Source organism: Macaca fascicularis, chromosome 13 (genome assembly GCF_037993035.2).
Source record: "Macaca fascicularis isolate 582-1 chromosome 13, T2T-MFA8v1.1".
Classification (NCBI taxonomy): domain Eukaryota; kingdom Metazoa; phylum Chordata; class Mammalia; order Primates; family Cercopithecidae; genus Macaca; species Macaca fascicularis.
In genome coordinates this window covers 58,822,357-58,837,222 of record NC_088387.1, presented here as the reverse complement: position 1 = coordinate 58,837,222, position 14,866 = coordinate 58,822,357, and the positions used below count along the sequence as shown (strand labels likewise).

General features: G+C 36.0%; 1 protein-coding gene across 12 annotated transcripts in view; it reads right to left on the bottom strand.

The window, feature by feature from the left end:
- Positions 1 to 1,055: 1,055 nt before the first annotated feature.
- The window catches only part of WDPCP (WD repeat containing planar cell polarity effector), a 487,362-nt gene continuing 473,551 nt past the window's right edge, over positions 1,056 to 14,866 (bottom strand). For 9 of the 12 annotated variants that reach the window (XM_015433598.3, XM_015433599.3, XM_045368566.2 and 6 more), the window contains one exon: positions 1,056 to 3,563. In XM_015433598.3, the coding sequence (XP_015289084.2) occupies positions 3,513 to 3,563 (51 nt within the window). In that variant the 3' untranslated portion in view covers positions 1,056 to 3,512. The remainder of the gene's footprint in view (positions 3,564 to 14,866) is intronic. The other 3 variants (XR_012422331.1, XR_001484464.4, XR_012422332.1) reach the window with 1 other exon arrangement.

Genomic DNA, 14,866 nt, shown 5'->3' with positions numbered 1-14,866 from the left:
CCTAAAAACATTAACTTCTTAGGACCTGCGTGCCAATGGGGGCTTTTGGACTTGACTTCAGCTTTTTGGGGGGATAGAGTCCCTTTCCCCTCTGTAGTATTGGGTTATTAGTGAATCAACCCTGAAGAGGTAAACGGTTGGAGCCTCAGCCTCCCAAGAGGCTGTCACTGGAGAATGGTCTCACTGACTTCAGCCCTTGGGCATTTCCACAGCACATTTTCCCCTTAACACCTCTACTCCTGCTAAATGGCTACCTAACTCTTAAAATAGGAAAGCTGGGAACTCCACTCAAAATCATACAAAAAACCAGTTTGTACATTTGGACACCTCCCGAGCACTCACAGTCCCTGTGTTTCTCTTTTCCAGCAGTAGACAGTCACTGTCATGCAGTTTAAGTGATTTATTGATGTCTCAGCTAAACTTGCTATTGTTTCAGGACATTTCAGTCACCAAAGTTTTTAAAGAGCATTCTGTACTAGAGGAGCCGTGCTGCTTCCTTGTGTCTGCTAATGTGTCCTTAGCCAGCCTCATTCTTCTTCAGCTTTTCCACTTTGGCAACATAGATCCTCATGGTGTCCATCTTAAACATCCCTTTGTTCACATTCCATGCCTCCTACTTGGCCTTGGCTTTCACATCTGAGGCTGAAGGGGCAGGAATGTTGCAGTCGCTCTGGGTGGGCTGTTTGTAGAAGCTATACACCAGCAGTTTTCTCCTGATCGCACACAGTACCCTTCAGCTGCTTGAGGGCAGTGCGGGCCAGCTCAAACTCCACTTGGCACATTGTGGGAGGGAAGGCCAGGCCCCTCTGTCCTTTCTAGGTGAAACCTGGTGCTAGAAGGTTCATCAGGTTTCTTCATCGATAGAGTGGGGATGATGATGATGATATATCTTCCTCACTGAATTTTGGAGGACTTTTCATTGAGAATCCCTATGTACAGTGTCTGGTACAGGGCTATGTGTGTTGTAGCACTGATCAAACTCTCAGTAGAGAGTGGTATAATTTTAACTCCTTAACAAACATTTCAAGATAGTAAGAAGAAAGTATAATACCAAGTTTTGGTTACATAGCCTTTTAATGAAGCAAAAACTTTTAGACATTAGCATTCCAAACAAAGTTTATTCTAGCAATAAGACACAATGTGATAGTGAATATAAATTACTGTGGAAATTACTTCAGATCTGAGAAATGTGGAAAATAATTGAAAAAGCTCATGGGTCTCTTCCTGAAGGACAACCTGTGAACCTGTCAGTGCTAGGAGAGATACTACCTAGCTGTTCCTGCCTATACCACTCTTCTTACTTTATAGCTATGGTAGCCCCTTCATAATCCTTTCAGGTTCTAGCAAAGCAGGAATATCAATTTACTGTAATGTTTAATAAACATTCTCAGATTTACAACATCTGGGAAATAATAGCACTTATAAATCATGGACATTATCAAAGATCATTCATAATATATTCTTACTATCTAAACTTGGTTTTCTGTACATTTAATTTTTCTAGAGGTATGTGAAGTGGGGAAAATGGGTACTTTAAGAACTATGATTTGTTTAATTTTCACCTAGATAATTGACAAACATTTATTATTATTATCATTATGTAGAACAACATAGATATATCAGTATCCATATTTTACCTTTAATATCTCACAGGAATGGTATTTTGGGTTAATGACTACCCAGAAAATCTGGAGAAAATTTTGCAATCTCGACAACACCCTATTTTTTTAAATACAATTTTTTCTCTAAAAATTAGTTAACTTTTGATAATCTGTGTGATAAAGAAGGTTGGGAATAGGAGAATGAAAATTTGCTGGTAACTCAGTTTGGCTTATATGTTATGCATTATTAAAATTTTTTCAGCGCAATAACAAAATGAAAAATCTAATTTGAGTTTCACCTTTTTTTGTCATATCCTCTGGAAGAGGTACAGATAAATGGGAAGTAGAAAGAAAAATTTGAAGTATAAAAGCCTTAAGTCTGATTAACTTTGAACTTTAAGATTTAATTATATAATGTAATTATTGTCTAATGTTAAACAATGTTGATTATTATAAAATGTCTATATATATATATATATATTTTTTGAGACTAAGTCTCACTGTGTCGCCCAGACTGGAGTGTAGTGGCATGATCTCGGCTCACTGCAACCTCTGCCCTCCGGGTTCATGCCATTCTGCCTCAACCTCCCAAGTGGTTGGGACTACAGGTGCATGCTGCCACGCCTGGCTAATTTTTTTATTTTTTATTTTTAGTAGAGACGGGGTTTTACTGTGTTGTCTAGGATAGTCTCGATCTCCTGACCTCGTGATCAGCCCACCTCGGCCTCCCAAAGTGCTGGGATTACAAGCATGAGCCACCGCGCCTGGCCTATAGATGTCTATCATTGTGAAATATCAGTGATCTGCTAAAGAATGGGTATTGATAACTGTGAAGGGTATGAGATTTTACCCTACTTAGTAGCTTACAAGTTACCACACTATAGTTTCATGGATGCTGTTAGAAGACATGAGACTCCTAAGTCAGAGACAAATGATAGTAACCAGGGTATAGGCATTTTTTTCTTTTCTTTTTTTTCATGGATTCTCTGAGCCCTACTCCTATAGAGCAATGCTAAGAGGGCTAGATGACACCTGCACACTCAATGGGCAGTGTAAAGGAGAGGCATTCTGAGCTTAAAGAACTCAAATCTCATATAATAGTTGATAAGCATGCCTGCCCCTTTCTCCAGAGGGAAACTGTATCTGCATTCTAAGGGGCAGTCAGGGCAAATTACTCATAGCAGTAATTTGAGAGAACCATGGAGAATTGTCTTCTAACAGTGGGTCTGGGCTGAAAATTTGCATAACAAGTACTGTATTTGTAATGTAAATTAATAATGTAAACAAGAGCAGAAGAGGACTTTCTTTCTTTCTTTCTTTTTTGGAGACAGGTCTGTTGCCCAGGTTAGAGTGTAGTGGCATGATCACGGCTCACTGTAGCCTTGAACTCCTGGGCTCAAGCAGTTCTCCTGCCTCAGCTTCACAAGCATGTACCACCATGCCTGGCTAATTTTTAAAATATTTTCTAGAGACAGCGTTTCACTATGTTGCACAGGCTATTCTTGAGCTCCTGGGCTCAAGTGATCCTTCAGCCTTGGCCTCCTAAAGCACTGGGACTACAGACATGAGTACTACGCCTGCCCCCTACTGCCCCTTTTTTAAAGTACCTGGGAGAACAAAGTTTAAATATTCTATTTTTGTAGCACCTAATCAATGTACAATTTAAGATACTTTCAAAATTTTACATTATTGAAAATAAGTAGGTTAAGGACTTTTACTTAGGATCACTTTGCTGTAATGCTGCATGTTTTGAAATAATAAAACTTTATTTTGAAAACACTCAAAACTCTTAACTAATTTATACAATTCATACTGTCTCTTGTTAAAAATCCACACGGGGGATATTAAGTCTGTATCAGGCCATGAAAAAGTTTAGATATGAAGAAGGCGGGTTTCTTTTTTTCTTAATGTTTACACCAGACCAAAGTGAATCATTCTGAGAGAACCACCATCTCTGATTTCCTGCAAATAAACAAATAAAAATAATTAAAATAATGTTTAAGCAGAGTAAGAAGTAATTGACTTAACATTTGTATCTTTATTATTTTTAAGTACTTAAAAATAGTGAAACAAAATAGTTTAAAATGTACTGCACATAGATACATAAGAGAACTGTATACTTACCTGACTTGATCATCAAAATTTTGATATGATATTCATAAAAACTAGTCAAGAAATAATAAGCATTAAGAGGCAAAGAAACGACAGGATGGTAATTGAAATTTAGAAGCATCTGAGGGTTCCTCCAATGAAAAATTGCAAACTGTGGGTCATCATTTGGATTCTACAGTGTGATTTTAAAATACTGTGTATTCTAAAAGGTATTATATAACATATTTCCTAATTTTGGGTGTTTTACTGAGTATTTGATAGCGGCTCTTGAGGTAATGGCTTATAAAATAGAAAAGATTGTGGTTTTATAAGACTTTCATAAAATTTTATGAAGCTTCAAAGAAATATTGACAACAACTTTATTTCCCATTTATTATTCTTTCTTTTGCACTTTCCGCCCATCTCTATCAGTTACAGAAAAACAGAAGATTTTATGGGCTTCTGAAGTTGGATAACGTGTGAAGATAAGACTAAAGATGAGTAATATGTGAAAAATAACACAGTGGGGACATTTTTTAAAATCTGAAGATAACCTACTCAGAGTTGAAATGGTAAAAGTAAAAGGTAAAGAGAGTAGGGATAATAGCACTTACACTATCGTGTCATAATTGGAGACATTTTACTTAAAGTATAGGTGAAAATAATTTTTAAAAATAAATTTATTCTGTAAGTTATATCTTAAAAGTTATTTTTACTAAGAGAAGCCTTTCAGAAAGTCTGCATTTATACTATTTTAAGTAGTCACATCTCAAAGGAAACAGATATGGGGCTAAAAAATAGGGGCAACACATGTATGTAGGTATGTGCCTGTAGATCTTGATGTACACAAAATTGAAAAAAAAAAAAAACCTGGAAAAACAGGTAGCAAGAAGAATGCGTAATTTAATAGTGCCTGGGGCTTGAGTGTGTGCTGGCAAGTTCCGGGCTTTTAGGTAGCTTTCAATTTAAAAAGAAAACTAAGCACTGTCATTTTAAAAACATAAGCTTCAACTCTTGGCTTATAAACTACCATATCAAAGTCTAGTTTCTATACCACGAGAATGGTCATTGAGAAAATGAGTTAGGTTTTGGCCTTGTTCATCAACTGACAGAGATCCTAGATAAATTATTTTATTTTCCTAATATCTAGATATACTTGTTGCTAGAAGACTGATGGCATACCTAAGAAGTATCATGTCGTTCAGCCATGTTGTTGATGTTATGTAGTGTCTTCTATCCATGATTTAATCCTCTCTTACCTTAGGAATTACATTTTAAAAAGTAAGAATCATAGAATTAACTTCTCAAGATCCTCCAGGATTTAAAAAAACAAAAAATATTCCTTTGGAGGATTTTCTTTAAAATCCATTGCATTTTAAAAAGACTTCAGGGCATTTCCAAGGTTTCCAATGCTATATAACCTTGACTTATACTCTATGTACCTTAGAGGGATATTTTGAAGATTTATAAAATAATTTATTTTACATTCAATTTTTTAAACATTATTTGAAATAAAACATAATCATTAAATAAAATTTGGAAAACAGAAAAGTATGAAACTTTACCCATAGTCCTATCAGTTATACAAAACTAAAGTTAACATGAATTTGCTTCTAGTCTCTTTTTCTCCACGTTTTATTTATTTTAAACACAGCTCGAATTGTATTGTATATGTAATTCTGTATCTTTTTTCTTTCTTTTTTTTTTTTTTTTGGCCTCACAACACTTCAAAACTTTTCAATGTTCCTACATAGTCTGTTTTTAATGGCTGAATTTTATTATTCCATTAAATACTATAGCTTTATTTAACCACTCCTTTTTTGGTTAAATTTATATTGGTTCTAATTTCTTCTTTTTCATAAATAACCCTATGATAGATTTTCTTAGGCATAAAGTTTTGTTTTTTTTTTTTCCCTGTTTGTAGGATTGTTTCCTTGGTATAGAACTGTAGAAATAGAGTTATTGGACCAAAAGCTTATGAAATTTTAAGCTTCTGGATAAACACTGTAGAATTGGTAGTTTTGCTTTGTTTGTTTCCTAGTTTGGGAGGAGGTGATTTTGTTCAGTAATAGGAAGCTGTGGTTCCAAGGAAGACTGATCTTCATTTTCTTGTTAATGTGTTGAAATTGTGCTCAGCCTTGACTGAATGAAACTACATGTTAATTCTTGTAGTAATTTTACAGCAACAAAAGGGTTTTCCCCAGTCCCTCATTGCTTTCTACATATGGTTAAGTGCATTTTCTGAGCCACACCCTTTTGCTGTTACCTAATGTTGGGTGATATCAGGTCACTTTCCTTTAAATGTGCACAGACTTTTGTAAGTGAATTCAGCAGACAGGTTAAGCTTTGCTATAAACTGGATTTTGACATGTTGCTCACTTAATACAGAGTTTTAAATTTTAATACAAGAAGTGATCATCTCACAGTTTATTATGTTCGATTTCCTCTCTGTTACTAATGGTCTCTCTTGAAGTTTCTGATTTGGTTTAATAATAATTAAATCCCAGAAGTGTAATATTTTAGAGATGGAAGAAATCTTAAAACTCCCTAATCTGAAATTCTTCTGTTTTATAGATGAACAAGTTGAGGCTCATGTGGGTTAAGTGTTTCGTCCAAAGTTAGTTCGTGGCAGAGTTGGGATTATAATTTTGTTCTTATTTCTCTGTGAAGTGTTTTTTTTTCCCAACTATAGTTTTTTAATGTACTAACAATACTAGTTCCACAGGCTGCTTTATGATTAACTCCTCTGATTCTCTATTCCTATCATTTAAGGCTTTTGCTTATAAGCATGCTAGCTAGTGGTCCAACCTATGTGGCAGGAGATGCTTTTCTGAGTAAGCTGACCAGCTATTCAAGTTTCACTACTGAATATTGTGAAATTGAACTCTGCTTCTTGCATATTTGGTATCATATATAGGTTTCTTTTTCATCAACATTGCAGTTTGGTACTTGACATTTTTGTAGAAAATGCAGTCTCCAACTGACTACAGTCTAGCACTTGCCAAAGATTGGCTTGAGGCTTCTGGTACGTAAGAGAGACAAGTTGATAGATAAGCTAACTAACTTTCTAACTTCTGTGTTAAGTAAGCCATCAGAAAGGAATGTATTTAGAACTTGTCATTTCACCTTTCTACAGGAATGCCTTTAGTGAATTATGATTTAATATAATTATTTCACCTTATAAAGAAGAGTTACAAGAAACATCTATGTGACTAGAATGTCTATCCTTTTCAAAACTTTAGGACATGTTTAGTTTGTTTTTCACTTAAAAATTTAGAGATTGAGTCTTGCTAGGTTCTCCATGCTGGCCTAAAACTCCTGGGCTCAAGCAGTTCCCCGACCTCAGCCTCCAGAGGAGCTGGGACTATAAGGATACACCACCACACCCAGCTTGCTTTTCAGTTTTTTTTTTAAATTTTTTATTTTTATACATGCACGCACACACACACACATATACGTATATATATGTATATGCACATACACATACATGGTATTTACATGTTGACAATTACATTAATAGAGCATCTTGAAGTATAAGTGTGAAACCTCTAAAAATGATAAAGTAGCACAATTTGCTACTCTGGAGGTGGAGGCAGGAGAATCACTTGAACCCGGGAGACAGAGGTTGCAGTAAGCTGAGACCACACCTCTGCACTCCAGCCTGGGTGACAGAATGATACTCCACCTCAAAAAAAAAAAAAAAAAAAAAAGATTTCTTTCAGACAGTATGCCAATGAGTAGTACAAACAAGACAACATAGGTATGTAACTATATGATTTATTACCCTTGACTAAGAGCAAAATCAGTGGGAGGAAACAAGAGGTATGCCCCATACCTAGAAACTCACTCAAACGTGTAGCCCCACGATAACCTCTAAATTTACCTATTACAGTTTAAAGGAGAATTAAAACTTTTTCCTTCCGTTTCTGTCGTTAGCACAAATTTTTTCCAGAATGTTCCCAAGAGGTAACTAGACCACTAGTGGTTTCATTTCTTTCTTTTCCCTTTCCTTTGTTTTGTATTGTGGTAAAATATATATAACATAAAATTTACTACTTTATTTTTTAAGTGTATACTTTAGTGGGATTAGGCACATTCACGTCATCGTGTAACCATCACCACTCTCCATCTCCAGAACTTTGTAATCATTCCAAACTGAAATTCTGTACTCATTAAATAACAATTTCCCATTTTGTACTTCCTTAAGCCTCTGATAACCACTATTCTACTTTTCTGAGATGGAATTTTGCTCTTGTTGCCCAGGCTGGAGTGCAGTGACGCAATCTCGGCTCACCACAACCTCCGCCTCCTGGGTTCAAGCAATTATCCTGCCTCAACCTCCTGAGTAACTGGGATTACAGGCATGTACCACCATGCCCTGCTAAATTTGTATTTTTATTAGGTTTCTCCATGTTGGTCAGGCTGGTCTCGAACTCCTGACCTCAGGTGATCCACCCACCTTGGCCTCTGAAAGTGCTGGGATTAGAGACGTGAGCCACCGTGCCTGGTGTTCTTCTACGTTGTGTCTCTAAGAATTTGACTATTCCAGGTGCTTCATATAAGTGGAGTAATACAATATTTGTCCTTTTGAGCCTTTACTTATTTCAGGTCTTTACTTATTTCGCTTAGCATAATGTCTGCAAAGTTCATCCATGCTGTAGCAGGTATCAGAATTTCATTCCCTTTTTAGGGCTGAATAATATTTCATTATAAGTATATACCACCTTTTGTTTGTTCATTCATCTGTCAGTGACCATTTTGGTTGTTTTCACCTTTTGGGTATTGTGACTAATGTTGCTATGAACATGGGTGTAAAAATATCTGTTCTTGTCCCTGCTTTCAATTCTTTGGGTGTATACCAGAAGTAAAATTGCTGGATCATATAATGGTTTTATGTTTAATTTTTTTAGGAACTACCATACTGTTTTCCATGGCAATACCATTTTATATTCCCACTGGCAATGTACAAATGTTCTAGTTTCTCCACATCCTATCAACACTTTTTGCTTTCTGTTTTTTGATAATGGCCATCTTATTGCTTCTCAGCCTTTTGGCTAAAATCAAATAATGGCCTTCTCAATGTATGTAAAGTAGTTTCTCATTGTGGTCTGATCTGCATTTTCCTAACAATTAGTGATGTTGAATATCATTTCACGTACTTTTTGTCCATTTGTTTATCTTGGAAGTTCTTTGTACATTAAATTTTTTTTATTGGGTTATAGTTCTTTCTATATTCTGGTTATTTGTCACTTATTATATATGTGATTTGCAAATACAGTTGTCCCTCAGTATTTGTGGGGGTTGGTTCCAGGACCCCCTACAGATACTAAAATCTGCAGATGCTTATGTCCCTGTTATTAAATGCGTAGTATTTGCATATAATCTATACACATCCTCACATATACTTTAATCTCTGCATTACTTATAATACCTGATACAATGTAATTATTATGTAAATCATTATTATACTGTATTATTTAGGGAATAATTTACAAGAAAAAAAGTCTGTACGTGTTCAGTACAGACGGTTTTTTCCCAAATGTTTTCAATCTGTTGTTGGTGGAATCCACAGATGAGAAGCCCATGGATACAGAGGGCCAACTGTATTTTCTCCTGTTGTGTGGGTTGCCTTTTTACTCTGTTGATAGTATCCTTTGATGGACAAACAATAATTTTAATGAAGTCTAATTCATCTGTTTTTTTTTTGTTGTTGTTTTTATTGCCTGTACTTTTGGTGTTTTACCTGTGAAATAATTGCCAAATTCAATGTTACAACGTTTTCTCCTATGTTTTCTTCCAAGAGAATTATAGTTGTAGGCCTGTGTGTAGATCTTTGATACATTTTGAGTTGATTTTTGTATACGATGTAAGGTAAGAGTCTAACTTCATACTTTTGTATATGGACATCCTGTTTTTCCAGCAACATTTGATGAAAAGAACGTCTTTTCCCCCATTAAATGGTCTTGGCACCCTTGTCAGAAATCATTTATCCACATACACAAAGGTTTTATTTAGGTTCTCAATTCTGTTCCATGGTTCTATATGTCTGTCTTTATGCTAGTACCATCTTTTGATTACTGTAGCTTTGTAGTAAATTTTGAAGTCAGAAAGTGTGAGTTCTTCACCTTTATTGTTTGTTTTCAAGATTGATTTGGCTTTTCAAGGTCTCTTGATTTTCCGTATTAATTTAAGGATGAGTATTTTTTTTTTCTGTTTCTGCAAAGATATATTGAGATTTTGATAGGAATTGAGTGGAGAGTTCTGTATGTGTCTTTTCCATCTAATTGGTCTGTAGTGTTGTTCAAGTCTTCTGTTGTCCTGATTGGTCTTCTGTCTGGTTGTCGTATCGATTATTGAAAGCAGATTATTGAAGTCTCCTAATATTACTGCAGTGCTGTCTATTTCTTCAATTGTTAATGTTTGCTTTGTATATTTAAGAGTTCTGATGTTTAGTGCATACATATCTATAATCATCATATCTTGGTGAATTGACTCTTTAATCATTATATATTATCCTTCCTAGTCTCTTGTGACGATTTTTCATTGAAAGTCTATTTTATCTGATACCATTATAGGTACCCCTGCTCTCTTGTGGTTACTATTTACATGAAATATTTTATCCATCCTTTCCATTTCAGCTTATGTGTTGGATCTAAAATGAGTCTCTTGTGTGCAGCAGAGTGTTAGATTTTTTAAAAAAATCCATTCAGTCAATATATCTTTTGACTAGTGAGTTGGATTATTCATATTTAAAGTAATTATTGATATGGAAGGATTTACTATTGCTGATTTGTCATCTGTTTTCTCCATGTCTTGTGGCTTTTTGGTCCCTAATTTCTTTTCTTACTGCCCTCCCTTTGTAATCCATTGATTTTTTTTTTATAGTGACATACTTTGATTCCCTTTTCATTTCCTTTTGTGTGCACTATATAGATATTTTTCTTGGTGCCTAACATTGTGATTACATAACAGATTTCAAATTTATTCAATTTATATTACATTGATAACAACTAATCTTCATTAGCATACAAAAATTCTCCTTTACAGTTAGTTCCTCCTTTTGTTATTGTTAAAACTTACATTTATATATTATGTACCCATTAACTTAGATTTATAGTTTTTTGTGTAATTTTATAGATTCTATACAAGAATTAAAAGTGGATTTATGCACCAGAATTACAGTAATACAGGATTCTATAGTTGCCCATATGTTTACCTTTAATGGAGAACATTATACTTTCATGTGACTTTGTATAGCTGTCTAATATCTTTTTGTTTCAATTTGAAGGACTCTCTTTAGCATTTCTTGTAGGGAACATCTAGTGGTGTTGACAATACATCTTTTATCTAGGAATATCATAATTTCTTCACATTTGAAGGACAGTTTTGCTAGATACAGTATTATTATTATTATTATTTTTTGAGATAGGGTCTTGCTCTGTCTCCCAGGTTGGAGTACAGTGGTGCGATCTCGGCTCACTGCAACCTCCACCTCCCAGGTTCCAGTGATTCTCCTGTCTCAGCCTCCCAAGTAGCTGGGATTACAGGTGTGTACCGCTATGCCCGGCTAATATTTTGTATTTTTAGTAGAGATGGAGTTTCACCATGTTGGCCAGGCTCGAACTCCTTATCTCAAGTGGTATGCCTGCCTCGGCCTCCCAAAGTGCTGGGATTACAAGTGTGAGCCACCATGCCCGGCCCGGTTGATGTTTTTGAATATACTTTCCCATCCTTTTTAGCCTGCAAGATTCATACTAAAAAATTTGCTGATAATCTTATTAGGCTCCCTTGTATGTGATGAGTCATTTTTCTCTTGTAACTCTCAAGATTATCTCTTTATCTTTGACTTTCAGCAGTTTGATTATAATGTATCTTGTTGTGTGTCTCTTTGGGTTTATTATATTTAGAGTTTGTTGAGCTTCTTGAGTTTATATATCTATCTCTGTCCTCAGATTGGGTAAGTTTTTGGCCATTATATTTCAAATAAGTTCCCTACATTTTTCTTATTGTGTTCCCCTTCTGGGATCTTAATAATGGATATACTGTCCTGCTTGATAGTGTCTCTTAAGCTCTATTCACTTTTTTATTCTTTCGTTCTTTTTGTACCTCATACTAGATCATTTCAAATAAGTTATCTTTAAGCTTGTTTATTCTTTCTTCTGTCCAAGTCTGCTATTGAATCCCTCTAGTGAATTTTTAAGTTTGACTATCCCTAATGTGCCCATTATATTTTTTATTTCCAGAATTTCTGGTTGGTTCTTGTAATAATGTCTATCTCTGTTGAAATTCCCCTTTGTTCATATAGTTCACCTGATTTCCTTTAGGTCTCTGTCCATGTTGTTCTTTACTGTTTGAACGTATTTAAAACAATTGTTTGAAAATCTTTTTCTAGTAAGTCTGATACCTCTATTTTTTCAGGGATAGTTTCTGCCAATTTATTATTATTATTGAATGGTCCGTGTTTCCCTGTTTCTTTTTATGCATTGTGATTTTGGGATTTTAAATTCACAATAATTATGTTGGGGATTTGAGAACAAAACCAAAACCAAAAACAGCTACTTCTCCCATTCTCTGTAGACTGGCTCTTTGCCTTGGAAGTCCTTTCCTAATTATCTTGGCCTTGCTTCTGAATTTTGAGATCACATCAAAGAGAAAACTGAAGGTCTTCTCAGGTCTTTACTGAGCATGCATCTTGCCTGGACCTGTTTGTGGTTTTTTGAATCTCTGTATAGATGGCTGCTTTTAATTGTCTTAAATTTCCCAAGAGAGCTTTGTGGGGTCTTGATGGTCTGTCATATGTCTCCACCTATAATCTTTTGCCCCAGGCATCTGTAGGTTCAGTCTCTCTGCAGCTTTCCTGAGCCATGACTACTGCTTCTCCTCATCTGAGATTAAGGCCATGCTTGTCTCCTAGCAGAGATCTGAGTTAGGTGAATCAGGGATCAATTCTTCAGGCAGCCTGTAGACAAGTTAGAATTTTGCAAATAAGGTCAGCCTTGTTCCTTTTGGTTCAAGGGATAGTGATATGATTTGGCTCTGTGTCCCCACCCAAATCTCACCTTGAATTATAATAATCCCCATGTGTCAAGGGTGGGACCAAGTAGAGGTAATTGAATCATGGGGGCAGTTTTCTCCATGCCATTCTCATGATAGTGATGAGTTCTCACAAGATTTGATGGTTTTATAAGCATCTGGTATTTCCCCTGCTGGCATTCACTCTGTCCTGCTGCCCTGTAAAGAAGGTGTCTGCCTCTCCTTTGCCTTTTGCCATGATTATAAGGTTCCTGAGGTCTCCCCAGCTATGCAGAACTGTGAGTCAACTAAACCTCTTTCCTTTATAAATTACCCAGTCTTGGATATTTATTCATAGCAGCATGAGAATGGACTAATACAGGTGGAATTGGGAACTGCCATCTCCTCCAAACCAAGACAACGGCTGGGGAGGGGTGGAACAAGGGTGAGCAAAAATGCCATGACATGTCCTACTGTTCGGAATGTAGCTTGTTCTTGATTGTTTACTTGGTTTCTGTAGACCTTTGACTGTTTTCCAGGATTCCTATAAAGTTATTTAGCCACTGTATAGTTGTTTCTCTAATGTTTATTAAGGAGAATGAGGGTCTGAAGCTTCTTAATCACATTTTGCTGACGTCGTTCTTCCTAGGGGTTTTCTAATCATTGTTTCCTCTGGTTGTATGTGGTTTCCTTACTGCATGGGAAGGGGACTCCATTGTCAATGCAACCCTGAATAATACATGCAGTGTGAGAACTTTAGTGAAATTCTAATCCTACCTGGTCAAATCCTTGTTATTTTGCCCACCCCACTTCTGTAGTTATAGAATATAATTTCTCTGTAGTATCTCTCTTCCCCAGTTTTATTTTGTCTTCCTCCAAAATATGTATTTTATTTCTATGATTTAACTCATATCCTTTCCTGCTCCAATATAATAGATCACAATTATGATCAATAATACCCACTTGACATGTAAATAAAGAAAATAAAAATTAAATTCTGGCTAAGTTTCACAGAATGCCAGAAAAGTATTTTTTAAATTTATATATATGCATACACACACACCCACACACATACATGTACACATATTGTTTTCATAGAATGCTGTGTTTTCAAAGGTTTTAGATACTTGGCTTATAATATGAGCACTTTGAACACTGGTGTTTTAAATGTGAAATTCTGAGAACCGTTTGTTCTTGCTATAAAATATGAAACTTGTGAAATTCACATATGCAAATTGCTTCATTTATTAGTGACCTCTGATGGCTTCTGATTAAATCAATATTGTGTCCATCTTTGAAGTATATATTTTAAAAATTATGAACTTCCTAAATTTTTCTTCATTGTGGCTGACTATAGGGAAATTGCTGTGTATCTAAGTTAAGGTCCATTTAAATGTGTTTTTCAAAGCTCAAGATGGGGAGGGGGACTGTGGCTCACACCTGTAACCCCAGCACTTTGGAAGGCCAATGCAGGTGGATTGCTTGAGCTCAGGAGTTTGAGACTAGCCTGAGCAACAAGGTGAAACCCTGTCTCTACAAAAAATACAAAAATTATAGGCGCAGTGGCACGGGCCTGTAGTCGTAGCTACCTGGGAGGCTCAGGTGGGAGGATCACTTAAAGCCATGAGGTAGAAGTTGCAGTGAGCTGAGATTGCACCACTGCACTCCAGCCTGGGCAACAGAGCCAGACCCTGTCTCAAATAAAACAAAACAAAAAGCTCTGGATAAAGTGTGCAAAAATCTTAAAATGGACCACATCCATCAGAGAATAGTCTACTAAATTCAGGGCACGTGATGTTTTTAAGATCTCGGTGAACGTGTTCATAAACTTTAAGGAGGAATTAGCCAAGCACTGTCAGAACATTTTTTTGTTTCCACAAAGGCTAATTTAATCGTTCTTCAAATGTCATTATTTCTTTTGTTTTGAGATGGAGTCTTGCTCTGTTGTCCTGGCTGGAGTATAGTGGCGCGATCTTGGCTTACTGCCCTCGGCCTCCCGGATTCAAGAGATTCTCCTGCCTCAGCCTTCTGAGTAGCTGGGATTACAGGCGTGTGTCACTGTGCCCAGCTAATTTTTTGTATTTTTAGTAGAGACAAGGTTTCACCACGTTGGCCAGGCTGGTCTTGAACTCCTGACCTCAAGTGATCCACCCACCTCAGCC